The sequence below is a fragment of the Clavelina lepadiformis genome, chromosome 9 (genome assembly GCF_947623445.1).
Source record: "Clavelina lepadiformis chromosome 9, kaClaLepa1.1, whole genome shotgun sequence".
Taxonomy (NCBI): domain Eukaryota; kingdom Metazoa; phylum Chordata; class Ascidiacea; order Aplousobranchia; family Clavelinidae; genus Clavelina; species Clavelina lepadiformis.
Genome location: NC_135248.1, coordinates 12,319,717 through 12,347,495, shown reverse-complemented (window position 1 = coordinate 12,347,495; position 27,779 = coordinate 12,319,717). Strand labels below are relative to the sequence as shown.

At 40.1% G+C, this 27,779-nt stretch overlaps 4 protein-coding genes across 6 annotated transcripts in view; all 4 read right to left on the bottom strand.

The window, feature by feature from the left end:
• Positions 1-24: 24 nt before the first annotated feature.
• On the bottom strand, positions 25-2,207 carry LOC143470281 (protein D2-like). The gene is made up of 3 exons (XM_076968310.1): positions 2,016-2,207; positions 1,021-1,225; positions 25-397 (listed from the first exon to the last, which is right to left on the bottom strand). The coding sequence occupies exons 1-3, from the start codon at positions 2,139-2,141 to the stop codon at positions 180-182; spliced, it is 549 nt and encodes a 182-aa protein (XP_076824425.1). The 5' UTR covers positions 2,142-2,207; the 3' UTR covers positions 25-179.
• A 1,260-nt stretch (positions 2,208-3,467) lies between these two features.
• Positions 3,468-11,427, bottom strand: LOC143470282 (uncharacterized). Of its 2 annotated transcripts, none has more exons than XM_076968311.1 (2): positions 11,277-11,427; positions 3,468-4,351 (listed from the first exon to the last, which is right to left on the bottom strand). In XM_076968311.1, exon 2 carries the CDS (start codon positions 4,298-4,300, stop codon positions 3,782-3,784), a length of 519 nt encoding a protein of 172 aa, XP_076824426.1. In that variant the 5' UTR covers positions 4,301-4,351; positions 11,277-11,427; the 3' UTR covers positions 3,468-3,781. The 2 variants fall into 2 exon arrangements, with proteins under 2 accessions (XP_076824426.1, XP_076824428.1); XM_076968313.1 differs by having other exon boundaries at positions 3,468-4,340.
• A 1,772-nt stretch (positions 11,428-13,199) lies between these two features.
• The window catches only part of LOC143470275 (uncharacterized), a 39,130-nt gene continuing 24,550 nt past the window's right edge, over positions 13,200-27,779 (bottom strand). The window contains exons 9-21 of the mRNA XM_076968300.1: positions 18,449-18,600; positions 18,128-18,280; positions 17,824-17,947; positions 17,495-17,646; positions 17,207-17,359; positions 16,828-16,974; positions 16,519-16,632; positions 16,148-16,305; positions 15,604-15,686; positions 15,337-15,490; positions 14,132-14,240; positions 13,864-14,009; positions 13,200-13,403 (exon numbers count right to left, since the gene is read on the bottom strand). Coding sequence (XP_076824415.1) covers positions 13,215-13,403; positions 13,864-14,009; positions 14,132-14,240; positions 15,337-15,490; positions 15,604-15,686; positions 16,148-16,305; positions 16,519-16,632; positions 16,828-16,974; positions 17,207-17,359; positions 17,495-17,646; positions 17,824-17,947; positions 18,128-18,280; positions 18,449-18,600 — 1,834 coding nt within the window. The 3' untranslated portion in view covers positions 13,200-13,214. The remainder of the gene's footprint in view (positions 13,404-13,863; positions 14,010-14,131; positions 14,241-15,336; positions 15,491-15,603; positions 15,687-16,147; positions 16,306-16,518; positions 16,633-16,827; positions 16,975-17,206; positions 17,360-17,494; positions 17,647-17,823; positions 17,948-18,127; positions 18,281-18,448; positions 18,601-27,779) is intronic.
• Positions 24,112-27,600, bottom strand: LOC143470277 (transmembrane protease serine 11D-like). Of its 2 annotated transcripts, XM_076968306.1 has the most exons (9): positions 27,505-27,523; positions 27,322-27,433; positions 27,040-27,153; positions 26,256-26,413; positions 26,013-26,107; positions 25,750-25,912; positions 25,490-25,598; positions 25,217-25,362; positions 24,112-24,556 (listed from the first exon to the last, which is right to left on the bottom strand). In XM_076968306.1, the coding sequence occupies exons 4-9, from the start codon at positions 26,256-26,258 to the stop codon at positions 24,359-24,361; spliced, it is 714 nt and encodes a 237-aa protein (XP_076824421.1). In that variant the 5' UTR covers positions 26,259-26,413; positions 27,040-27,153; positions 27,322-27,433; positions 27,505-27,523; the 3' UTR covers positions 24,112-24,358. The 2 variants fall into 2 exon arrangements, with proteins under 2 accessions (XP_076824421.1, XP_076824420.1); XM_076968305.1 differs by having other exon boundaries at positions 27,322-27,600.

Genomic DNA, 27,779 nt, shown 5'->3' with positions numbered 1-27,779 from the left:
ATAATTGTTTCAAGATGAGAATCATTGGTTTACAGAAAAGCAGTATAATTATCACATGATCAAGGAGCAGGAAACATATTGCTAACAATTAATGAACATATATGAAGTTTTTCTGAAACAAAAGCAGAAAACACGGGGAAAGTTTGGCAAGCAGTTTTAGTTGATTGCAACATGAGCGGTCACTTTTCTTCCGGAAACTTAGCATACAGCTTTGCCACATAATCATCCCATTCAGCCTGAAAGCAAGCCCCTGCAACCGGTGATCCTAAATTAAATTTTGCAGCAAAGCTTTTTATTTTGTGACTGTATCGTCCCTTAGTGTTGACTGGGAGCTTAGGTTCATTGTAATCAATGTGAGTTTGTTGCTCATAAATGAGAATCACATAACGATGCAACCCTGCAAAATATACAAAAAATATAACGCAATTCAAATCATCTGTTCTAAAAGTATCCGACGTTTAGACATGAACAAGTTATACTTCATTACTATTAAAACTCGGTCCTTAGGAGTTAACACACTTCCCCCAACGGTTTTATCATTGCTAGTGAGTAACAGTTTTTCTGATTACAATCAATCATTTTACTTTTCGTCAAGCAAGCCAGTTCATTAGCATGGGTTAATGAATGGGAAAAAGTGACAAAGCTTAAAACGTGCTCAAAAAAGCGATTATTATTAATTAAAATGATAATTACTGGTAACAACTAGCATGGCCACTAAACTCATATTAGTTAAACCCACAATGATGTGAAACTCTGCCATCACTATTCCTATAACTTTTTCTCGTTTCAGAATGATTTTCAATATTGGACAGGACCTAACGTTGAAATTTCAGTTGATATGACTCGAGTTGCAAAACAAATTATTTCAAATCAGTTTTCATATTTGTGAAAGAATTTATTTAAAAATCACCATGCCAACACAGTATTACTGGTGATAAGAAAAAAAAACACTGTATACGGTTTGAACACATCAGATTTATACAATGGCAACTAATCAGGTATGCTCCATCAAAAACTAACCTGTTCCTTTGGGTGGGCCTGCTCCTATGTAGTCTGCAATTATCTGTCCCTCGTTTATCTTGGTCCCTGGGATATTCAAAACACCCCAGTGATACCATTCCCTATATTTTGGATCTTGTCTGCTCGGTGCATCTGGATCCATCATAAAAATTGAATATAGTTTTTCTGGAGCTGTAGTCCAGGACACTTCAGGTTGATTTTGCGCCTAAAACAAACATAAACGATGACAACCGATTGAAACCTTTGCACATTTCTGATAGCCTTTTTAACCAATTTAATGGAAATTATTATCTTAAATGCTACGTGTATACTTATCAGTTTTCCACGCGATGTAAGTCTTTTTTTAAATTGATTGTGGAAGAAAATGATGCATTGAATGCGATTATGCACTGATGCAAATCGACGACAACTGGTAAAAATGCAATATACATCATTCAAGAATCGGTTGAATATAGCTAGTATATAAATTCAAACCAGGACAATTCAACCCACAGATGAGTCATCCTGAATTTAGTTGTCTTCGTGTAAGGTTTCTGGACTGAAACCGTATATATAATTTACAATGAGATCAGACTAGAAAGTACTGTCCGTTTTCATGGAGAAATTGTACTTGCAAACACACAAATTTTGATATGACAACTCAATTCTTTATTTAAATATAAACTGGCATACAGAATTTTGCCTCATTTGTTCCTTAAAAACCTACATGAATGTGACAATTTTTTCGTTTATGTTGATGAACCTTATGCTTGTGCAAAGCAACACTTCCCACTATAGCCATGAATAAAATTTTGCGTAGACCAGATTGAAAAGTTTGCTTGGTGCGTAAGGCATTAAAATTACTTGCATTTGCAATGTCTAATGTTTCTTCTTGTTGTGCTGACCCGAAAATAGCAAACTTTCTAATCAGGGCTTAAGTATTTAGTTCTTAGAATAACTTTTACAGCATGTAACAGAAAAGCAAGCAAAATAAATGCAAATAAACAAGTATATACTTGTGTTGGAGTTAAAATTTGACAAATGTTTGTGAGTTCCACATTCCCAAACTTGACAATGGCCAGCTCTTTGGGGCAAGCTTCAACCTGCAACAGGTCATTACCAGTCCATCCTGACGTCAGCATTATTAAAAGTGATATTGAATGTGCAGAAATTACACAAAGCTGAAAATAGTTATTTATTTTGCACTGTAAAATACTCGGCTTTGCTTAGGCTAGAAAAATCAAGGTTGGGACAAAGATAATGAGGCGCTAAATTTTTATACCATACTTTCCTAAACTGGCAAAACAGTAAACCATATTTTCATGAAACTTTCGTGTTTAATGAAAAAATTGACGAAAAATAAAATGATCGATAGAAATAGTGATATGGAAAGTCGCTAAAAAAAACTGTGTGTTACACAAGGGTACTCATATTAAATCTGTTCACTGCACAGGCCCAACTACGGTACGATACAGTAGTTTTCAACAAAAATTTGTGCCTGAACTGAAGCCTCAATTCTTTGTCTATTTATTATAAACTGGCGTTCAAACCAGTTTTTTCTTTGTGTCTTTACTGTAAGTCAGTCGGCATGATGAGTAAAATATTTAGTGTGAATGTTGATGCATCTTATGCGTACAAGTGTCACACACTCTTCAAATTCAGTTCCACACCAAAACGTCCAATAAGGAACGCGTTGTGTATGGAATGAAAGCATTGCACATGGGACATATGTACGGTGTACAACATGAATCAATAAAGATGCATTGTAAGCTAAGCAATTCCCAAATAGTGATATTTGGTGCACACACAAGTCACATTCCATACTGGCAATGGCGCACAAGTGTAGAGGTTGGGGTCGTTTTAGGATGTAGAGGTTGATGCCGACAGATGCAGATACAGATGCAGAGTTTATCGGTCTTAGCTTACGTTACGTTATTGACTTAGTTAACCTACTACATTAGTATCTGACTCTATTGTTGCGTGCGGTTAGAATTCTCTAACCTTTCTGATAGCCGAACGTTCGTACTATATTATAACAAATACCGCTTGCCAGAAAAGGCTTTTATTGTAGGTGCTGTACACTTTCTCAATATTACAAATAACCGAGAACACAAGTCATGTGACTGTTTACACGATGTCTACTGATTCAATCACCACAACTACAGTAGTACGGTATTACATATGTCTATAACTTCGCGTCGGTGACTGAGGTTCTGAGGCTCTGAGGCTCTGAGGGAGTCTCACACAAAAGTTCAAGCTTATAAAACGTGCTGCGATGTGGCGGAAATATATGACAAAAAAGGCATGAACATTTCAAAGCGTGTGAACGTGAAAATCGGTGTGTTTGCAATGCAAATTAAATTTGGTTAAGTTGGAAACAGTTACTTGGAAGCGACCTGGTAACGTACTAAATAAGGAGCTTTCACACGAAGTTATTCGTAGCAAGTTTTCAAATATACCAACGGTAGTTTGCAGTGTTCTGAAAAGGCAAGTTTTAAACTCCATTTACTAGCTGGAAAACTCTTTCATAAGAATGATGTGGCGGGACTGAAAGTTTAAAAACTCCAATTGTTCTGGAAAACACATTTCTACGAAAGACGTAAGGATTTTACAAAAGCGAGCCAAGCCGCCACATTCCTCCCCCGCTACGGAAGGAAAAAGATGACAATTAACATGTAACGTACTGAAGGTGGCAATGGCGAGCAAGCACAAACAAAAAACTGAAGTTATATACAAATGAATGAACTGTAACATATGCTTAAAATAACTGATGGTAATATAGCTACATGTTGGAGGGTATCTCCAAGATTAACCGGGCATGCAAAAATTGTTTGAACTGTTCGTATTCCCGGGTTTTGTCCGTAACCCCGTTGGATATATACTTCATCAAGGGGGCCATGTGGAAAGCAGGTGTGGCTGCTACCATGGTAAGGATTTTGCTCATAAACTCAAAATCAGGAACCAGCTGGAACAGTTCATCCAGCTGCTGGAACCAAAGTAGTAGATCCTCAGCCGAAGTGGTTGGCGGCGCAGGAACCGCAAGGGTCGGCATTGTAACGGTTGTTTTAAACGGCCGAAATAGTCTATGTACTGGTTGTAACACCGTAGCTTGTATATCTGCTAGATCAGCGCTCTGGGGCATGGGGGCAGGAGCGCCTTGCTCCCCAGGTCTGACGATCGGCACATACGGCGCGGGAGATGATTGTTGAACCGGTGAATCGGGTGAGTCGGGAATCATCTCAGTAACTGAAGTGATTTCGTCAATTTGAACGTCAGCGGAGGAATCAGATACCGTCGACATACTGAAGTGGTTTTGGCAGCAATGGTAGTGGCAGCAAAGTCTGTGGAGAAACTAAAGGGGTAGAGGGTAAATTTTTTGCAACTGCACCTCCCCCTATTGAGGTGGGTTGAAACAGCTAAACTCATGCACAGGAATAGTTAGCATGCAATAAGGCGGGAAAAGTGAAAACGATACTAGCACAAGAATAAGCTACTAAGCATGCAACGAAGCAAAACGGTTACAAAATCGAAAGCGGCGACAAGGGAAAACGGCAAAATTGTACATGCAAAGGACATTATCGGTATTGAAGCAAGGTGATACACATAGTGAAACTTAAAGTGTGTGGGTGCTCGCGAAATTATCACGAGAAGATGAAGCGGGCGGTGCGTCATCAGCAGATCCGGACGGAGACGGTTCATCACGAGAACGCCGAGGCAAGGGCAGCGGTTGTGGTAGTTGAGGTCTTGCAACCGGCGCCTGCTGTTGGTGGCGCCAAGCGCGGACACGGGATACAAGGGATCTGGCATACTGCAAATGGTGCGGAGACGATCGGATAAACCCGATGGTATGGAAGAGGGCCCACATCATGGCAAGGAGTTGCAGGATGAATATAAGGGCTGAGAGAAATGGATTCGTAATTTGCGACAGAGCAAGGAGTAACGTTTGTTTCGCGGCGTGTGCGAATGTGTCTGCGACGTAGGATCCGTTGATCATAGTTTCATCAGTAGTAGTAGTAAGGCTTGTCATGACATGTCGCATTTGTTCCTTGAGAAGGTTGGCTTCAGACATAGAGCTGAGCAGCGATTGTAGATCAGTAAACGAGTCAGAGTCAGGTAGCTCGTTGAGAATTTTCTCGTAGTCGGGTGCCTTGTAGTTGACGTGTATAGGCGACAAAGGTAAGTTGAGTTGATGCACCTGCACATGTTCGTGCGATAAAGTATAGTTGTGATACAGGACAGTGTGTCCCAGAACTCGGAAGACAAAACTTCTTGCTGGTCGATACGATTCCAGCAGGTGCACTCCCGGTAGGACAATGTTGTCTGAAATGAGTTGGCCGTATTGACTGTGGCCGTTTTGATCGCGATATTTGATGAGAGGACGTTGGCTGAATGCGTTTCGGTACGCAAGTGACGGTAAGACGGTACCGTTGATAGAGTGACATGCTGCTCTGGACATAAAATCTCCAAGGCTGGAACCCATGGTTTGATGTCCAAGAGTAGTAGTGAGTATCTCAGTAGGGAAGATCTTCCCAATTGCTTTGTAGAGTGTGCCAATTAGCTTCGTGAGTTGGCAATGTAGGAACTTGTTCTCTTCGTTGAAGGTAGTGAGAACTTCTGAAATAAGGTCGTCCTGTTGTGTGTCGAAGGTTGCAAAAAGTCGCTCGAATTGAGAGTATGGCGTTCGAAAAGGGGCACGCCTTAGCCGGTTAGGACGAAAAAGAGCGAGTCTGTCGAGCTCTGTACATTGTTGGTAGCGAAAGAAAAAGTTGTTGTTGTCGCAGTGAATATGTTTGCCATAGCAGTTTTTCGCACGAGAGGAGCATTTCCTCCAGTGATGTACCGAGATCCCGAGATCAGGTAAGGAAACTCTATATAAGGACGTAGAGTTGTAATGGAGGAGCATCTTGTGAGTCCCGAGAGGCTTGGTTGGTGGGCAGTTGATATGCGAAGGTACTCGCCATATAAACATACGATTGCCCGTTAAGCAGTATCCACGCCCGATTGAGCACGATGCAAGAGATCCAAGAGACGACGTCATTGTGTCCGTGACGTAATCGTAGTAAATTGTAGTGTGAAACAAGAAGTCGTTTGTTACTGTTCCAGAAGCTGAAGTCGGCCAGACAAACTTATAATGGACTGCATTGCGTGTTGAGTACGCCGCAGGATTAGACAGGATCAGCGGTCCATGTGATGAAACGTTGGTTTTATTCCACGACGAACATTCTGGGTTGTACGGTGGGTGTGCGTCAAAGGTGTTGGCCGATTTTTGATAACTCCCAAAAAAGAAGTAAGTAGTGCTCCAGGAAGTAATCTGTGAAGTGCAAACTGTTGCAGGAATCTTCTGGAGATGCAGATCTGGAGCAAACACGGTAGCAGAGCAGTTGTGTATGGAGAAGGGTGTCTGCGTTTGACAATGTATGTCGTCATCAAAGGTATATAACCCGAGAGAATGCGAACGCTGACATAACAGAAATTTCTGTGTATCCGGATGAAGATTCGTCTGAGCGGCGGATGTGAACAAAAAGAAACATGTAAGCAGCAGACAAACGAACATGTTGTGTTGTTTAGTCAGAGAACCGTTTCGGTGGAATGATTTTGCGACCAGTCCGAGAAGTCTTTACAACTTCAGGCGGTTTTATAGAAGCAGGAGCAGTGACAGTAGGTGGTGTCGTTTGCTGTTTCGCTGAAGTAGCGGAGACTGACTGAGGAGCAGGGTGTCGAGTCTGCAAAGAAAAATTTTGTTGATGCGAGGAGGATGATGGTGAGGGAGCATCAATATCAATTGTATAGCTAGGTTTGAGACGGTCGAGTGAGACGCGATCCGGTTTGCCATGACGGGATATTACAAAATATTTTTCGTATCTTTCCAATACTGGAAAAGGACCAACATAAGGGCGTTCTAACGCACGTTTGACATGATCGCATCTAACATAAACGCGGTCACAATGTTTCAAATCCGGATGCACGTAGGACTGCATGAATTTTGTATGAGCGGTCGTTGGAGTAAACTGAAGGTCGTTGATGAAGTCTCGGTAGGCACCGAGGTAGCTGGATGTAGGAACTGCAGAGGCAAGCTTGGAATCAGAAAAGAAACCACCTGGGAGCCGTAAGGTGTGTCCAAAAGCTAACTCAGCAGGTGTACATTTCAAATCCTGGAGATAGCGATTACGCAGAGCCAAGACAATAAAACCTAATTTGTGAAACCAACGTTCAGGTTCGTCTGAACACTTGATGGCGCGCTTGATCTCTGCATTTGCGCGTTCTGTAATTCCATTGGAAGTGGGGTGGTAAGCTGTAGTCAGATTGTGTTGAATACCAAGCGAGCGCATAATTTCTGCCCAAGCGGAACTTATGAAACATGGTCCACGATCACTTGTGAGGATGATTGGAACACCGACCAAGGAACACCAGAGATTAACAAAGTAAGCAGCAACGGTTTCCGTGGTGGCATCAGGGATTGGTATCGCTTGAACGAAACGCGTATATCGGTCGATACACGTAAGGATGTATTTGTAACCATGGGAGGTTGGTAGTGGTCCAATCAAGTCAATTGCAACATCAGAAAATCGTCCGTAGGGAATTTTAAATTTCCCCGGTGCGGTTTTAGTGTGGCGGAAAATTTTTCCTTCCTGGCAGTTTGGGCATTGTTGAACCCAGGTAGCGATTTGTTTACACATCCCTATCCATATAAATCTTTCCTTGATGAGCTTAATTGTGGCTTTTTTTCCAGGATGCGATAAATTATGTAAGTGCAGGAATACTTGACGTTGGAAGGAGGAAGGAACTAGAACACGCTCTGTGTCAGTGGACACGTCACAAAGGATGGTAAGGTCCTTATTGGGCAGCTTGCAGTCCTGGAGTTTGAGTGATGTTGTTGCGGTGCGTAGTCTTTGAATAGCAGGATCATTGGCTTGAGCTTGTGCTATTTTCTCATACTCTAAAGGAGGCGGAACGTCCGAAAGAGTATTAATGTTGGGTGCCGAAGGTTGAGACCTTGACAAGAGGTCCGCCACAACATTGGCAGAGCCTTTGATGTGCTCAATGGTTGTTGTATATTCTGAAACAAACAACAATTGCCGGAACTGTCTTGGAGAGTAATGTTCGGAGAGCTTACTGAGACTTGAAACCAGAGGGAGATGGTCTGTACGCAAAGTGAATTGTCGGCCTGTCAAGAAGTAGCGGAAATGACGTATTGACTTGTAAGCGGCCAACAGCTCTCGGTCAAAGCAACTGTATTTACGTTGACTAGCGCTCAGCTGTCTTGAAAAGAAGGCCAAAGGAACAAGTTGATTTCCTTGCAATTGCTCTAATGTCGCTCCAATACCGGTCAACGAAGCGTCAACTGTTAGATAAGTTGGAGCATGGAGTTTCGGAAACGCTAAAGTGCTAGCATTTGCAATAGCTTGTTTGCTGCTGGCGAAGGCGCATTCGGCTTCGACATTCCATGTTAAAGGGGCCGCGCGTTTGCTGCGACTGTTCGGAACTAGCTTGTAAAGCGGTTGTAAGGTTGTGGAACAATGCTTCAGAAAGCGAAAATAATAGCAATAAATTCCCAAGTAACGTTTCAGCTGTTTGCAGGTTTGTGGCTGTGGGTAATCAAGAATGGCCTGCACTTTTTCTTGAGTTGGTCGTATACCCTCAGAATTTATGTGATGGCCAAGGTAGTCAAGAGACTCGCGGTTGAATTCACTTTTGTCTAAATTGAGCGTTAAGCCAAATTCCTCAAGTCGTTGAAAAAGCAACTTAAGGTGTTCAAGATGTTCTGATAGGTTACTACTTCCAATGATGATATCATCGAGGTAAGCAAAGATTCCAAGGTGCTGAAGGGGACGTACTACTTCCCCTATTAGTCTGGAAAAGGTCCGTGGGGCGCCGGACAAACCGAATGGGAGTCTTGTGTATTCGAATTGTCCTAGGGGGCAAACAAACGCCGTTTTATGGACATCTTCTGGAGCCACTTTTATTTGATGAAAGGCGTTTTGGAGATCGCATTTAGAGAAGACAGTTTTACCATACAAAACCTCGGAAAAACTATGTAAGAACGGAAGAGGGTAACAGCTGTCGATTGTTTGTTTGTTGACTAATTTATAATCAACGACAAGACGATATTTATTGCCAGAAGAGCCTTTAGGAACGAGCAAGGCCGGACTTCCATAAGGAGAATCACTGTATCGGATAATTTCTCGCTCCAGCAAGCTGTCAATTTCTTTCTTCAAGATCTGCATTGTTTCTGGGCTATATCGACGTGGACGTGCACGTACAGGAGAACCTGTGGTATGGATGTGGTGAACGATGGAATGCTTCACTGGTTTAACAGCTGACATGGGTTTTTGCAAGTCTGGAAATTGATGTAAAAGGTCTGCAACAGGATCTATCTGGCTGAGAATGGATATGCGAACAGGATCACTTTCAACAGGCTCTAACGTATATTGCTGTTGGTTCGGTACATCTATGAGATGCTTGGCTTTAAGATCCAAAACAAAGTTGTATTCAGTGAGGAAATCCAGCCCCAATATGCAAAAAGGTGTGTCCGCAAGCACAAATTCAAAGGGATAAGAAAAACGAGGATGAAGGGAAACATTAAGTTGTGTAGTGCCATACGTAGTAATTGGCGTGCTGTTAGCAGCGAAAAGCGGTGTTTGCGGTTTGCGGTTTGATACGTCAGCTAAACTAGCGGACAAAAGAGAAGTTGCTGCCGCGCTATCTACATAAAAGTGAATACTATTGGCGTGATCATATACAGTTAACAAGGGGCAGCCTCTTTTTATTGTTGATGCGACCGACGGGACTGACGGGGTTAATGTTGCGTCGATCGCCACGCGTTTTTTGTTGGGCGGGATTGGTTCTCCCACATGCTACAACTTGGGTGACAGCGGCGCGCATCCCTACCGAAGCGGGCGTGGTAATAACATAAGCCATTAGAAGCATCAGACGCGCAAGGGTAATTGCTACGTTGGTAGTCTGGTTTCTGAAATGTGGGGGATGAATGTAAAAAATTATATTTGCGTTGGTTTGCAAAAGAAGAACCATTTTGTCGGCGATTATCTCGATTAAACCCGTTGTTGCTGTATGATTTGTGAAACTGTCCATTGTTTGTGCGTGGTGATCGTTGTTGCCATGCTGAGTTAAATGAATTGCGTTGGTTTGGCGTATTTTGATTTGTGAAATTCGTATTTCTTTGCCCGGAACTCTTAGATTCGTTGTTAGCGTTAGATCGTGTATAGCGCGGTGGTTTAGACAATTGAATTTGCTGTATTTGCGGTTGCATTGGGTAGTCAATGTCATCCGTATCAGTGATGGCAAGGGAAAGGTTGTGCGAAGAAGTTTTTGGTTGTTTAAGCAGCAAGATTTCGTGGGCTCTGCTTGCAAGGTTCTGGAGATCGTGATGTTCCACGCTGGCTAACGCAATTGCGACGTCTGGTGGTAACGCTTTAAGGAATTTAGCACGAATTAGTTTGACGACTGGCGGAGTAAGATTCTCTTGACCTACTGCGCTCATTAATTCGCGCATTAAATGTTTCGGGGACTGATCGTGCAGCGTCAGGTCCGCCAACAAAAAATCTAAATGGTCCTCACGTTTATCAAAGTTTCTCAAGATTTCATTGATCAATATGTCGTAGCAGTTCTGTGCTGACGCCGAAGGTAACCGAAGGAGCGCGAGGTCTTTCGCAGGAATTGCCTCTACCGCCAACAAGTAACGATTAGTTTGAGAAGTGATTTGATAAAGAGAAAATTTATGTTCAAGGTGAGAAATCCACGCTTCGGGATTAAATTTCCAAAAGGTAGGAAGTTTAACGTGTGAAAACAAATCGTTTCGTAAAGTATTGTTCTGTGGTTGCGCGTTTGTTGGTAATTGGTTACTAGTACCCAGACCAGACGGACCAGCAATGCCATTATCGGGAGTATTTGCAGATCCCTCCCCGTTTTCGTTCGACATAGTTGTATTATTAATTGACTCGTTGGAACGGTCGGTTGATCGTGTGCTCATGTGGTATTCTGTCTTAGCTTTGCCAGGCACCGAAGTAACTTTTCGTTGTGTCGGCACAGGTTGTGACATTTATCAAAACCGATAGAAAATGTTTTAGGCGGCGCACCGCAAAAATTGTTCACAATTGAACCAAAAAATACTTTACAACAAGAAACTTTTATTTCAAACTGCAGCACAATGCAGCACAATAAGAATAGCTTAAGCTAATTTAATAAGGTACAAGCCGATGAGCATGCATTTACAAGCTATGGTTGCAAGTAGTTGTATAAAAAGTGAAAAATCCACTTACCAGTGAAGAACGGTTGTGCGAATTGCGAGAGTGTGAGAATTGAAACGCGTCGTTTTTGACACAAGATCGTCAGTGATCACTAGAACGTCGGTGGTTTATTAGAACGTCGAAGCGTCGGGTTGTCAGTAGAACGTCGGGTTGTCACCAGAAATGTCGGTGGTCACTATCACGTCGGGGTCACCAGAAATGTAGAGGTTGGGGTCGTTTTAGGATGTAGAGGTTGATGCCGACAGATGCAGATACAGATGCAGAGTTTATCGGTCTTAGCTTACGTTACGTTATTGACTTAGTTAACCTACTACATTAGTATCTGACTCTATTGTTGCGTGCGGTTAGAATTCTCTAACCTTTCTGATAGCCGAACGTTCGTACTATATTATAACAAATACCGCTTGCCAGAAAAGGCTTTTATTGTAGGTGCTGTACACTTTCTCAATATTACAAATAACCGAGAACACAAGTCATGTGACTGTTTACACGATGTCTACTGATTCAATCACCACAACTACAGTAGTACGGTATTACATATGTCTATAACTTCGCGTCGGTGACTGAGGTTCTGAGGCTCTGAGGCTCTGAGGGAGTCTCACACAAAAGTTCAAGCTTATAAAACGTGCTGCGATGTGGCGGAAATATATGACAAAAAAGGCATGAACATTTCAAAGCGTGTGAACGTGAAAATCGGTGTGTTTGCAATGCAAATTAAATTTGGTTAAGTTGGAAACAGTTACTTGGAAGCGACCTGGTAACGTACTAAATAAGGAGCTTTCACACGAAGTTATTCGTAGCAAGTTTTCAAATATACCAACGGTAGTTTGCAGTGTTCTGAAAAGGCAAGTTTTAAACTCCATTTACTAGCTGGAAAACTCTTTCATAAGAATGATGTGGCGGGACTGAAAGTTTAAAAACTCCAATTGTTCTGGAAAACACATTTCTACGAAAGACGTAAGGATTTTACAAAAGCGAGCCAAGCCGCCACACAAGCAGTCCAGTTCTCCTTTACTTTTGCTCTATACATCACTGTGCATATCGTCATGAGTTCCACATATCACCCGACTGGTAAGTATGGCAGTTTTTGACAAGAAATCTTGCGTGAAAACAGGCAAGTTTTGGTGTGATGGCGTTCACTGAAGCTTTAATTCTTTGTTTACTTACAGTAAACAGTAAGTAAACACATTTTATCTGTGAAGTTTTAACTTTAAAACGCATGAAAATAGAGATTCCACTACCTTGACAATTAACATTTTAGTCATAATACGATTGTTTTTTTCTAGCTGAGTTTTGTAATATTTTAACAAATTTCAGTTGGTTAATTCGTTTATTCGGTAAATTTTTGATACCATCAAACACACCTCTACAAATTTAAAATGATATACTTTGTACAAATGCATGAGTCTGTATCCTTTTCGTTAAACGAATATGGGCCAAGATATATACACGTGTCTTCTTTAAGTATTAAAATTTGATACTTTTAGACTAATAATAACTAGTTCGCTAAATTGTTTGCAGCTGTTTGGTCAATTTGGTCAGATCAACAGTTTCGTCTTATGATTGTGGATTTCCTAGATTTAACGAGTTACATAAACAAAAACTTGCTTATCTTCTCTTCTAAGCCTATTTGCCTCCAAGCTGTGTACAGTCCATGGTGACTCTTATAGTGACCGTTTGCACGTTCGAACATGTAAGCAGGTATTCTATGTTTATGCATTTATTGATTACACGATACAATTATATGTAACTTAATGTTATGCCTCGCACAATCAGCATTAGCAGTTGCATCCATGAAAAGCAAAAAGATATGAATCGTTACAGCAAACAACAGCTAAACAATTTTGTTTTAATTACATTATCAACAGAAGAGACTGCACGACCGGAAAGATTATACTGGTTTATATCTTCAGTCCTATGCAGCCAACAGTTCCTTGTTTCTCAGATCGTTTAGGGGAGCAATGGCTGAGGTGGAGTGATGTCCGTGATGCTATCTATCCAATCTTCAAAGTAGCTGACGCGCGTGTATTCACCAGGAGAGTTTGGCAAGGCACAACCGAATCCGCTGGAAACAATTCCAGCCACCTGCCATGCGCACGAATCACGTCGTTGGCACATGAGCGGTCCGCCGCTGTCACCCTTTGTGAAAATAAGAAGTTAGATGTTATTTTCGGTGTTCGAGACATATTTTTCGCTGATTTAAAAATACAAGTCTTTTTTGTGAGTTGATTTGTTGTTTTGGGGGAACAATTAAACGACTGGAATTATAAGTCGGTGATTTCGATCAAGGAACTAAATTTGCCAAATACGGCAAATACTTTTAGCTCTTTTTAGTTTTAAAACTCAGCTTATCACGTCTACTTCACTTTTGCTCTATACTCGCTTCATAAACACGTGAAACTGTGTACAATGTCTTCAGCCACTGTCACAAAGGAAACTTCGATTTATTTGTAAGTAGCCTATTTGTTGACTTCAAATGAATGATTTAATGATTTTGGATACACATTTCGAGGGAACGATGTAAAGCATCGGTACAAAATTTTGTACGGACAGAGTAGCTCAGTAGCCTAATGCAATAGAAAAAAAGAAAAGCACCAACCTGGCAAGAATCCACGCCACCTGCCACTCTTCCCGCGCATATTTTGATATCGCTCAGATTGGGATTATCTGCATCGCATATTTCCCATGGCAAAGTGCGAACCTGGACCTCCCTGAGAATATCTGACCCAGTGCCATTGATAACGGCTATTGAAAAAAGTACAACGTAAGTTGTAGGCCCACTGGTCAAGTTTGATAACGACTTCTATGCAATGGGCAAATGCAGTGTCTCTCATAAGTTTTGCAATAAATGACATCACGCTACTCACTGTCTCCCCAGCCAGCCACCACACAGATGACGTCATCGCCAACGGATTCCCCTTCTGGTAAGCAAACTAATCCTGGTGCGGGGGAGCCAAGCGAAACGTTGTTGTTCAACTGAATAAAGAAAATTAGAAACTAAACTGGATCGCCACTTGGACAAATAGATGCCGGAGAAAACGTACGACGTGGTAATTCGGTCGTTCCGCCCGGAAAGCCAGGACAGTTTTTTAATTTGTTTATCAAGTTTAGCAAAAGTTGTCGGACAAATCAGAAATTTTATGAATTACTGGTATAACTTAGTTAAAAAGTCAACTTTGTAAACATTGTTTGATTAAGTAAGCAGCAGAGAAGTATGGTGGTCGTGCTATAACTTACTTATTGCTACTACTAAAGCCTGTATTCGTGTTGTTAATATTGCTGCTTAGTTAAACGTTTAGTTTTGTCAATTGCTTGTCCCGGGTACAATAATAAGAGTTTAATGTCCAATGATACATAAGAAAATTTGCAAATCACTACGTTGGATCAAAGTTCTGGGACTTGGTATCAAAAGTTGCAAAGTACGACTTTATGTTTTACATTTTACGGAGTTCTAGTTTAAAGCGTAATTATATAAGCCCTGTCTTGCATAGCTTTAAATTCATTCTCTGACCATACTTGTTGCATTTTATTAAAGAATCTCCAGCCTATATATGATAGCCTACAATGAAATGTTAAGGTTTTCAAAACTTAGCTATACGCATCTCTCATTCGCCTTGGTTATACTTTGGAACTTCACACAAAACCTTCTCTAAAAAGGAAATAAAAATGGTTTAAAAAGTGTTGAGAGAGCAGTCACGATTGGCACCCTAAACGCAAAAAGAGCCCAAACAACGAAAATCACTTATAATAACGTAATCATTTCCGCAATGGCTGTTGAAACACTTTGAATGGGATATGAAGTAAAGTGTCCATCAACACAATAAACACATACGTTTTCTATCAGCTTGTTGGCTTTAAAAGTTTAACAACCTTTGAATTGAAAGGATTGAGCGTTTGTGTGTACAAACGAATGATGTGATGAAGGGCATGCTGAAAAGAAACTTTTGCTGGGACATTATAAATTCAGCTTTACAGCGTTTTAGCCCAAGCCGATATGTCGTGTGTCTGTGCTGTTAACTTGTCGAAACTGACCGAACAATCCTTCTGCAGATCGGTCAACGTCTCCACATACCTCTATAAGAGCAATGTCGTAATCTGTGTTGTTATAGAGAGGATGAATAATAATGGAGGCAACGGATTGGCTGAATATAGAAATGTCAGAAATTGCAAACAGATTTGCAGGAAGGTTTGTAAACACACCGACAATATTTGGATCCTCACTCATACTGTATAAAAAGTTAAAGTATATGTTGTAAAGCGCGACGTTTCTTTATACGGCTAGATGCTTGTCTATCACATCTGCTGTGTATGTGTACTTTAAAAAAGTATCGGTACTCACTCAAAGCAATGGGCTGCGGTTAGAACCCACTTTCCCGCCACCAAAGAACCACCACATTGAAAGCCTGAACTCAAAATAAGCACCTGCGGACAAAAGTAAAATTGATAAGGAATGAATTTGAAATTAAATTCTCCCATCATAATTTAGTGAAAAAACGGCGACTGTATATACCATGGAGTGTCGCGTTCACTCCAGCGCAAAGGTACCCAAAGATTTGAGTGAATGCATGCGGCACGTTAAACTGCTCTTTGTGATCTGGTGAACCTCAAACTACAATACCAAATTTATATCCCATAAGTTTTGATTAAACGCTCTTATCGCCCAGTGGTTTATAAGATGTTTTATTTGTTTCTCGCTTTTTGATAGTTCGAAAGAAATAACCAGATAGAACTAGCTATCATTTCTTATGCACAATTAGTAGCTTCACTTACATCAACGTTCATTGCAAGATAGGCCGAGGGCCACAAAAATTGTTTGTGCGAACCACACTCTGGTTAGCCTTGCCCTAGGGTAGAAGTTGCCAAGTGCCATCTGTGCCACTTACTATCCATGGCCAAAGGTCCACGTCTGATACAGATCCGCCGACAATTCGACCGGATTGTCCGGAGACCAATCCACAAGAGTTGGCTGGGATGTTTGATGTGTCACAGCATTGATGGTCGTTGTCTTGGTATCGAGCGTAGTGGGGAGGAAGGCAAGTGTCTATTGATATAAAAGCTTTCGTAACAATGTTAAAACATTTTGCTAAAAGCTTAAGCAGCTATCGTTGTGCCAAAAACACGTCGAAATCTCACAACCTAATTGCTTCATCGCGTTTATCGAACTTTGTTAATCATTGGATAGTTATTGCAAAATTTTACAATAAAGTTAAATAAATATTGCAATAGTCGTTTAAAAGCGAATTTTTCTGCTCACCTGCGACGCAGTCCCCTTCATTGCAATCTTGGTACTCGTTACTGCCGGAAACATTTCGGACCCGAGTTCCATCTCCACAAGATCTTGAACAAGTGCTCCATTCACTGGAAATTGCTACCGACAAAACGGAATGAAAGAAAATAAATTAATTTCATTGTTATGAAGCGTAGTCAGAAAGCAGCAATATCCGTGAATTAGTATTAGAAGATATACGGCGCTTGACTAACAATAACCACAGACGACATTTGGTAAATCAAAGGCAGAAAAACGATAACTAAGGTAAGATTTTATTCAAATGTGGTTGCTCACGTTCACATCGCTCTAAGTTGCATCCGCGATTGAGAGTGGTAGGCCCGTCGCAATTGGTCGTATTACATGTACGGATTCTTTGTTGAGTTCCGGGTCCACAAGTTTCGCTGCAATTAGACCACGAACTCCAATCGCCCAAGACACCAACTGCACATAAAAGATTTAAAAGTGGAAAATTGTTGTTTATGTAACCTGTTTGATTAAAGTAATTAATGTGTCAAAGTCTGGAAGGGTGTGCCATTTAAGATTGCAGAATATCTAACAATAGAAATGCACATTTACACGCTCAGCATCTTTTGATTAAGCATATGAATGAAATCATTCGTTTTCAAAGAACAATAAAGCAAAATCGAGCTTATACGCCTAATAATTGTTTTACGTGGCCCTGGGCAAGCTTCTGTCGAGCAATTTCTTGTGTCGGAAAGTGTCTCATTACAGCCTTCGGCTTGGTTGCATCCTCGATATCGATACTGTTGACCACCTCCACAGGTCACCGTGCACATGGTCCAGTCTGTCCACTGAGAATATTCGCCTACATAATGATAGAAAAATAGTTTGGTATACGTCGGTAATCGGATCAGTCCATCGGATCCATTGTTGCATTGGAAGAGAGTAAAATGGATTTCGTTGTAAGCTTAGATTATAAAATATTCTAAAGTTTTCTTACCACAAGCTTTGCATTTGACTCCACATATACCGCATGCTCTCTTTTGGCATCTGTTTATGACGGCTTGGCTTTGTGATTTACAGCCACTTCCAGGGAATCTTCGACGACAATAACTCCTTGACCCACTGTTCTCACATTCCGTACATGGGCATCTAAATACAAATCAAATTATTAGCTTAACTAATTCAAAGCAGGAATAAACGACAAAAGCAATTTACTTAAATATGTAGCAGAAACTTTAAAACGATTAAACTTGTGGAATTGGTTTTAAGTGCGAAAATCACCATCGAATTGACAAATATGTATAATACTATATTCAATTAACCTACTTGCAGTCTTCACCAGCGGCACATTGCCTGCTCTCGTATTCAATGACACCTGTTTCAATGCTTCTGTTGCGTGTTTGAAAACCGATGCCACAATCGCTGCTGCAGTCGGTCCAATTAGACCAATCTATGTATAACACCGCATTTAAACGTTTGTGTTTATGCTACTACCATAGCCACGTCAACCATATAGGTTTAACTTCTTTTTAACATATCAGGCTGGTTTGATCATTTTGCTATTTTTATCTACAGTACAAAAATATCTTCAAGATTCTTCTAACTACTGGAAACGACAAGCATTATTTACTTGGTCCTAGGCAGGCTTCGGTTGAACATAGTTGGGTTTCGTTGTATTGTTCGTCGCAGCCTGTGGTTTCGTAGCAGTTACGATACCGGTGTTGTATGCCAGTATCGCAGGTCGTTGAGCACGTTGTCCATTCACCCCATGGAGAATATGTTCCTACAAGAAAATAAAAATAGTTTAGTATACGTCGATATGGCTACTGTTTGAGAGAGAAATGCTTTATCTGCTTGCTTGTTGTCGTAGATGAGTTTGTCACTTATATAGAGAGTTATCATTAGGCAACGTAGAAGTCTGGATTATGAACTCAGCTGAAAGTTTTCTTACCACAAGCTTGGCATTTGACTCCACATATACCGCATGCTCTCTTTTGGCAGTTGTTTATGACGGCTTGGCTTTGTGATTTACAGCCACGTCCAGGGAATCTGGCACTACAATAACTCCTTGACCGACTGTTCTCACATTCCGTACATGGGCATCTACATACAAGTTAAATTAATAATTTGTATTAGGAATAAACGGAAAAAACAATCAAGTAAAATATAGCAGTAACTTCGACATAACTATAAGAAGAATGTGTAAAATCGTCGTCTAAAATCTAAATCGTCTATTCTTACCTGTAATGTCTATACATTGCAGCCACGATTTACATACGAGCCGTTCTGTGCATTACGTTGTATCATTTGCTTAAAAAATCATTAATGTAAGTCTTAATTTCGCTTACTCGCATGCTTCTTCGTTTTCGCACTGCCTGGATTCGTAGGTCGTGCATCCCGTTCCACAGCTCACTTCGCGCCTTTCGTATCCAATGCCACAGTCGGCGCTACACTCGCTCCAGTCTGCAAGAAAACAAATTGAAAACGATTGCACGATTTTTATGAATTAAAATCGACCTTTGTTGAGTTTGATATTATTCGAGAATTGCTTAATGCTGCTATTATTGCAGAAACGTAGGTCTACCTTCAAGTACTCGTGATGTTAAATTTGCAGAAACATTAATTAAATTGTCGTCGTTACTGACATTTCATGGCAATAACATAGTCATTGAAGCATCTATTTATACGTTATTAGCTGCATGTACTTCACCAAAAATTCCTCATTTAATTTTCCAAGTTAGTTTCACTTGCATGACATGGCTTACCTGTCTGCAGTAGGTCTAATGCGAAAAAGAATTTGCGCTTATGGTTAACTATGTCATTTTTTGACCTTTTCGTTTTCAATTCTTTGTGTAACACATTCATTCAGAGTATTGATGAAGATTCCTTGTCGAGCTTATGAGACGCAGGGTGAAATTAAAGTTTTGTTCCAATCAGAACAAAATTTTGTTTGTTCTGATTGGATAGATTTTGACCCAATCCACACGATTTTAATCAATGTATTCTTTGAGATTGCATGTCCAACGAAACGGCTCGTAAAGGTCTACTTGACCCAAGTTAAAGTAACACAACAATACAGAATTTTAGGCCTACATTGAAGCAAATGAGGCACTGGCCTACGTAAATTTTCTGGATTTCGGGCACCAAATATTTTAACATTTCACAATATTAGCGCTAAACTAACTTTATACTTAATCGGTGACGTAAACTTGACATATTTACTTTGGTAAAATTTCACCCTGGCTAAGGCCTTGATAAATGATTGCCATTCATAATTTTTCTTTACTACTTTTACTTACTTTACTTTTCTTTACTTATCAGTTGTAAAACCTTCAACAGTAACAACGGTTTTTAAACAATGAATCAAAAAATTTTTCTTTTTATAAACATCAATAAATTGCTTAAAAGCTTTTGACGAGTGGATTGTAACGACACGAAATTACATTATTACAATAAGATAATAATCAAACAAACAAAGATAACGGGTTTTAAAACTAAAATTGGCAAATATGGGAACTCACCCTGACTGTAGGCGACGCCGGTAAAACCGAAGAGAAAAAGAACAAGCAAAGCTGGCTTCATTTCCAAGAAGGTTTTCTTGCTTCAAAATCGATGTCAATCAAACCGAAAGATTTTAATTGTTTTGCTTTAACTATTCTTTGTTTAAAAACAGGGGTTGTTATATTTCAGCGGCTTAGTCGATCTCAATCACCCATAAATAGGCTAATCAACAGGTGAGAGTAAGCTTTCTACGTATTTTACAATGTTTGAACGTTATATTACGCTTAATTAATTGCGAATTCATAACATATGTGTATTGCCAGTTATAACGAAACATTTGCGCAAAATCATGTGTTGTTATTTCATATCGCGTGAAGTCTTTTCATATCGGGTGCGACCTACTTGCCTCTGCTTCGGCACTACCACCTGTTCTAACAACGCATCTAAGACGTTGTAAATTATAGAGAAGCAATTATTCTTATGTGCGAGCAAGGAAGCATTCTTCCGTTTGTTGCGAGCAGAAAACAGGAAACCGTTAAGAAATGTTGAACAATAACTATATGTATATGATTAGGCAGATATTAGTCATTGTGCTAAAAGCATTGTTCGGGTTTAAACACGAAACAATCCAAGAGATAGATTATAACGGAGGTTCTTTAACTGCTAATAAAATACCATCTCATGCTGCCTAATATTAATATACTCATATATTCTTATGTTCATATATTTATATATTCATATAAGTTATTCATGTATTCATATGTTCATATGTTCATATATTGGTACCTTCGTATTCAATATAATTATTCATTATTTTTATTATTGTTATAATACAGTTCTGGCGTTGGGCCCAGCGCTTGCTAAGGCAGCTCTGGAATCTCTGGTAGTGGCGCTGTAGAGTAGGCCCATGCAGAGTCTATGGCATCGACAGCAATTATGCCAAGCCTCCTAATATATGTACAGCATTAGGATAAACTTATCAGGATTTTCCACAGCAAGCAAAGCAGTTTAAAATCTCTTTCGGTTCCCCGAAATATCAAAATCATCTGCTTTATGCCAAAATCATCTGCTTTATGCTCCACAATGCTGATTCCATCCAGAGTAAGATCAGTTGAGACCAAGTATACAAGATTTTCTAGATGGTTTTTCCTACGTTAAAACAATTCAAATTACAGCGTGCAGTGAAATATATAATAAAACATATTATTACATCGTGCAGTATAGAGGGGTGGAAATTCTTTAATTACTTTTATAGTTCACCTCAGAACCAGCCGGTTTATATATTTAAATCGGTGAGTTCATAAACCAACACATGGAAAACACGGCTAGAATGCTGAAAACAGCTAAAAATGTAAAAAATCTGCTTAGTTTGAATAATCATATGTTTTGTGTCGACAAAAACATCGTTGAACTGTGGTTGAATTAATTATAGATTAGTTACACGTTACTCAAGATAGCATATTCACGCTGTGTGAGATACAAATTTTCCGTGGCCACGCAGCGCCTCTAGTGACGTTAAGATGCGTAAATGGCTTATCTGGGAAATAAGTCCAGAAAATTAACTTCTTAATAAGCTGTTGCAATGCTCATCATGATTAAGTTGTGAACAAAATTTTAAAAAAGGCTGGAAGTATAAGAAATATGCATAGTTTGAATAATCACTTGTCTTGCGTCGACGAAAACATCGTAGTACTGTGGTCGAATAGTTAAATAAATAAAATAATTAATAATTGAGCAAGTGATTACTAAGGTCCGCCTAGAACGAGCGTTGACAGTCGACATAAATGTTTGTTGCATGAATAATTTTCAAATGGGGTGGTTCAGATATAGTTGATTGCTTGTACAATAGTGATAATATTTTAAATTTAGAGATAATATAAAGTTGATTGTTTGCTCACAAAAGACAATAGTTTTGTCAGATTGGTTCATCTTTGGCTGATAACGATTGCAAATGAGACAGTAAATGGTTTTCCTTCGCTGCTAGTGGCGCAACGAACAACTGTCTCTAAGTAAATTGACTCATTGACTTTCCAGACTAAGAACGTAAAGTTTCTGATAATAGCAAGTGGGCAAGTCACGGCTATAAACTGAAAAAATCACGTGTTTACCCAATAAAAACCTTGAATGGACATTTCGATACGAGGCAGACTACGTTGATGACAAAGTTCAAAGTTATGATCAACTTCCGGTTGAACGATGACTTTACGACTGAATTGGTGAAAAGATTTGATCGTGTCATAATTACTTATGAATATGAATGTTGGCTGTAACTGATTGTTTCGGAAATGTACGATATCTCGTACATCGGTCTGCTGATTTGTGCTCTTTCGTTCCAAACGTCATCAGGTGAAATTGAGCGAAATAAGCATTTAACCTAACTGCCAAAATAAGGTGAGTAGTATAGTTTTGTCACCCTAAGAACCCCTTCATATGGTAACTCTATGGTAACTCTATGGTGGCATATGGTAACCCGTCATATGGTTATTAGTTTATTACCTTTATTTCAGCTAGGTCATGGTTCGCGAGCGAACCCACGCGGAAAGAAATGTCTTGAAAGGGAGAGCGGCACCACGCGGTACAAATCACCTTGGGTTTTTAGTGAATAGGAAATAGTTAGGCTTACCATACGTCTCGTTTTAGCCGGGACAGTCCCCCTTTTTAACGTCTTGTCCCGCCAAACGTTCCGTTTCGGCATTCAGTCAGCCAGCATAGGCATACCGCATAGAAGCCATACACGAACATTAGCATGTTCTTATTATTGTTTTTGCTGTGTAGCGTACCGGTACTTCTTGAAGAATTCGTTTCATTTGTATGTGATAAAAATGTTATTGTGACGTCATATGTCGAAAGCATCCCGCTTTGAAGCCACAAAATTATGGTAAACCTAGAAATAATCGAAGTCTGATAGTTTGCAATAAGACTGTAAAAAGATCAACCTTTCCAAACAATACAATGCGCGTTATAATGAAAGTCATGCGAGCGATTTGAGTTGAGTCGTCGAGCGATCAATCAATTCGCGTCCAATTGTGAGTTGTTTGTTTCCAGAATCTAGGGCAGTGATTCCCAAACTGTGTGCCTCGAATATTTTCGGAATTATGGAAACGACTGTATAAATAATTAAAATAAGGCAAGCAGACAAGCATATGCGACTTAAAAGCGCTCTAAATGCTTCAACAGCTGATAATTAAGCACATTTCCATCGAATAAGCGCATCCATCGCATTAACACGGGAAAATAAATTTTTTTAAAGCAACTTTTCTTCTCTTGCAAGTGTGCTTTTCTTCTTTGAGTTACCATAGAGTTACAATATGGGGAGTTCTTAGGGTGGCAATACTATACTACTCACCTTATTTTGTCAGTTAGGTTAAATGCTTATTTCGCTCAAAAAATCACGCAATCTATTGCAAACTAGATTACAAGAATAACCAGACTTAGACTATTTCCATTTCACTAAAAACCCAAAATGTTTATTACTGCGTGGTGTCGCTCTCCCCTTCAAGATTTTCCTTTCCCCGTGGTGCCGCTCTCCCTTTCAAGACTTTTTTTTCCGTGTGGTGTCGCTCACGAACCATGACCATAAGGCCGTTACCACAGGGTTTCCATAGAGTTAACATATGGGGTGGTTCTTAGGGTGGCAGTACTATACTACTAACGTGTTGTTCCTAAGTGAGAATTATACTGCGCTAACTAATTACAGTATTTTGACAAGGCAAACAATAACCAAGTGTGACGTAGATTGGTGGTGACAACCGAATTTTTGAGCTAACCAATAATCACTTCGGTCATACAATGAAAGTAATATGAAGGTCAGGTTTCTTAACTTTTTTAGATGGAGCTGGGATGAACTTTTAATGCATGTTTCTCAATTCGTATGGTTGTTAAAGTATATAGGAGTAGTGTTTTAGCCCATATCGTTTGGTTACAATCTAATCTCGTAATACTAGATATTTGTTGGTCTAAGGAGTTTTCTCAGTTAATTTTAGCGTAAAATCATGATCATTTTCGCCCATTCGATGCAGATGATTAATTATCTGTAGGCTATCCTGCACCCAAGCTGCGTGCAGCTGATATTGCCTTTAATGATCTAGTGTTTATAAAACAATACAATTCATGAATCATGCGTTTATTGATTATATGATATACTTATATGAACAATTACGCTTTGTATATAGTCACACGGTTGCTAAAGCAAACTCCAGTCGCTTCCATCGAAAGTAAGAAATACAAACGGTGACGGCTGACAATCAAACGATTTAGTTTTAACCACATTATCAACACAAGAAACTCGAGTGATTAGCCCTATATTAGAATATACAATCATTTTTAGATACAGCCAACAGTTCCTTGTTTCCCAGCTCGTTTAGGTACAGGTAGGGAACGATGTCTCAGGTGCAGTGAGGTCCGTGTTGTAATATATCCAACCTTCAAAGTAGCTCACACGCGTGTAAAGACCGGGAGAGTTTGGCGAGCCACAACCGACTCCGCTGGAAACAATTCCAGCCAGCTGCCATGCGCACGAATCACATCGTTGGCACATGAGCGGTCCGCCGCTGTCACCCTTTGTGAAAATAAGAAGTTAGGTTAAGTTAGAAGCTACTTCAGTAACGTGATTACGGTATCATTTTTATTTTAAGTGACAAGCAGTCTGAAAGCAAGTTAATCATTCCTATTCCTCACTCAAAGAAGAGGTTTTAAGCTTTTTGCATTTGTGTTAACATCTTTGGTTCATATCGCAGTATGTAAACCTATAGTGTGTGCTGTGTGGTACTGGCTACATGCTAATTAATTTGAAATGTACCGAGCCATTGTATCAACTGGTTTGACTTGATTCAAGTCACAACTTCAACTGTCTCGAGTTAGAAACATCTGATTTGTTTGCAACCTCAATTATCACATAAACATCACAAGAAACAAATTTATACGTTCATAATTTAAACGGTGTTTTAAAAAATAATGGCTGTAGCCAATTTAGCACCGTCATTTGCTGATTTTCCTTTGCTGATGTACCTTCAGTTTTTGTGTCGCTGCTTCATGTTATGTTGATAGCAAATATTAAAATATACCAGACACGCCTAATCGACTGGCCACTTGCCAAGTGTGGATACTGCGTCAAGTGAAAATGGTGTGGGTGAAACTCACGGTATTGGGTCTTACACTGGGCACGGATCAGACAAAGTCGTGGCGCGGGAATATAAATTAAAATGAAAATCTAACTAACCTGGCAAGAGTCCACGACACCTGCCACTTTTCCAGCGCAGATGTGGTTATCAGTCCAACTGGGATTGTCTGCATCGCAAAGTTCCCATGGCAAAGTGCGAACCTGGACTTCTCGGAGATTATCTGATGATGGGCCCCCGAAAGAGGCTTTAGAAACAAATGCAAGATTTTGTTTCGGTGAAAATCGCAAACTAAATAAACTAAGTTACTTTACAACGAGCAAAGATTCCTTTATTTCTTTCGCTTTGTTGCAAAAAACAAACACTCCACTCACTTGTACCCCAACCAGTCGTCACGCAGATCACGTCCTCGCCAACAAGTTCACCTTCTGGTAAACAACCTAATCTTGGTGAGGCAGCGCCAAGTTGAACGTCAGCGGCCAACTGAATATAGAAAATTAGAAATTAGGCCGTTTCGCTGCTTAAGTACAGTAGGCCTATATGAGCGACGGGAAGCAGCATAGAATATTAAAACATAGACTTGATGATACTCACAGGTATAAAGCCTACTAGACAAACATATTTTGTCACTTACTTCTAACAGTGCTATGTCATTGTTAAACGTTGCTCTGTCAAAAGAAGGGTGCTGCAAAATAGAGGTGACTGAAAGTTTCATTACCTCGGAATCGGTATCTCTATTGTTCACATTAAAAGGAAGGTTTACGTAGACCGTGACATCACTTGGTTGAGTGGTTGACCTAAAAAGTGTAGGATTTTTTTTCTTAGAATAAGATAGATGTCGCAAAAATTAGAAACAAGAAGCAATTGAATACTTTGCAAAATTGTACTTTTACTCACGAAAAACAATGTGCTACGGTTATGACCCATTTTTCTGCCACCAAAGTCCCACCACACAGTACGGTCTTAGTTGTCATCATCACCTCAAGGAACGTCTGCAAGCGTCAGAATTTTATTGACCATCAACATTCGAATCAATCCCGTTTATGCCTCAATAAGCTTACAGCTATTCCATATAAGACCAGTGTCGCAATTACGCTCAATGCCACGTAAAATGTGCCAAGTGTCATTGGCGCCACTTACCATCCACGGCCACGCGTCCTCATCTGATATAATTCCGCCGGCAATACGACCGGATTGTCCGGAGACCAATCCACAAGAGTTGGCTGGAATGTTTGATGTGTCACAGCATTGATGGTCGTTGTCTTGGTATCGAGCGTAGTGTGGAGATGGGCAAGTGTCTGTTGATATAAAAGCTTTCGCAACAATGTTACAACGTTTTGCTAAAAGTTTAAGCAGCTATCGTTGCGCCGCCGTGCGGAAGTGGGCAAGTGTCTATTGATAAAAAGCAAGCTATACTGCAATATATTATTGTATTACATAATATACTGCTAAGTGCCACAAGGCTAAAATTCCAAAACTCTACCGAGCTTTGCTTGCGCCATAAAAATTTCCACTGTATCGAATTAGCCGCACTAGACCTGTCAGTCAACGTAGACCACTGGTTGTTGCAAGATATTGTATAAACCAATATGTGCGCAACAGTGCCGAATCCGACTATGCTCGACAATCTGTACACCCTTAGTCCTACGTCATGCATTAAATTTCGACGCTGTAATAGGCCTATTTTCATGCTTAGAATAAATTACACTGAAAGTCATGCACAATGCTAATATGAAAACAAAAGTGCAAATTATTGCACTTTACAATAAATTCCTTGAAGACCCGCCGCACTCCTGCAAACCCCATGAAGGTAGTCACCCTTAAAACATCCGCTACACCCTGGGGTGTACATCACATCCGCTTGAAAAGCACGGTTATGTACTGAAGATAGTTATCAATCAACGTTTTCAAACAAAAAGCTCACCTGCAACGCAGTCCCCTTCATTGCAATCCTGGTATTCGTTACTGCCGGAAACCTTTCGTACCCGAGTTCCATCTCCACAAGATCTTGAGCAAGGGCTCCATTCACTGGAAATTTCTGCCGAGTGTAGGAAAACATACATAAACGGAACGATAAAGAATATTGACATTGCTACAAGTATAGTTGGAAACGTCCATCGACGTGAATTAGTATTGTATTCTAATGAACAATGCAATTTGACGGTGAATTAGTTTAATATAGTTTATTACGAATGCTCTGGCTTACCATCACATCGCTCTAAGTTGCATCCGCGATTGAGAGTGGTAGGCCCGTCGCAATTGGTTGTATTACATGTACGGATTCTTTGTTGTGTTGACTATACAGTGTGCGTTCAGGCCTGAATGCAATATTGCGTCTTATGTTATATGTCAAGTAAAATCGAGCTTATACGCCTTTTAATTGTTTTACGTGGCCCTGGGCAAGCTTCTGTCGAGCAATTTCTTGCGTCGTTAAATGCCTCATTGCAGCCATCGGCTTGGTTGCATCCTCGATATCGATACTGTTGACCACCTCCACAGGTCACCGTGCACATGGTCCAGTCTGTCCACTGAGAATATTCGCCTACATAATGACAGAAAAATTGTTAAGTTTACGTCGGTAATATTTCACTAACAAACGCTCCATCGGTTCCCTTGTTGTGTTGGAAGAGAGTAAAATAGATTTTGTTGTAAGCTTAGATTATA

Bases quoted from the DNA above. Each gene is read 5' to 3' on its own strand.
- LOC143470281 (XM_076968310.1), bottom strand. From the start codon at position 2,141: ATGCTGACGTCAGGATGGACTGGTAATGACCTGTTGCAGGTTGAAGCT. The intron at 1,226-2,015 runs GTATATACTTGT...TGTTTGTTTTAG, and splicing joins AAATTTTAACTCCAACACAA to GCGCAAAATCAACCTGAAGT. The intron at 398-1,020 runs GTTAGTTTTTGA...TATATTTTGCAG, and splicing joins AGGCCCACCCAAAGGAACAG to GGTTGCATCGTTATGTGATT.
- LOC143470282 (XM_076968311.1), bottom strand. From the start codon at position 4,300: ATGTCGACGGTATCTGATTCCTCCGCTGACGTTCAAATTGACGAAATC.
- LOC143470277 (XM_076968305.1), bottom strand. The intron at 25,363-25,489 runs GTGAGTGGAGTG...TTGTTTCTAAAG, and splicing joins GACGACTGGTTGGGGTACAA to CCTCTTTCGGGGGCCCATCA. The intron at 24,557-25,216 runs GTTAGTTAGATT...ATTTTCACAAAG, and splicing joins GTGTCGTGGACTCTTGCCAG to GGTGACAGCGGCGGACCGCT.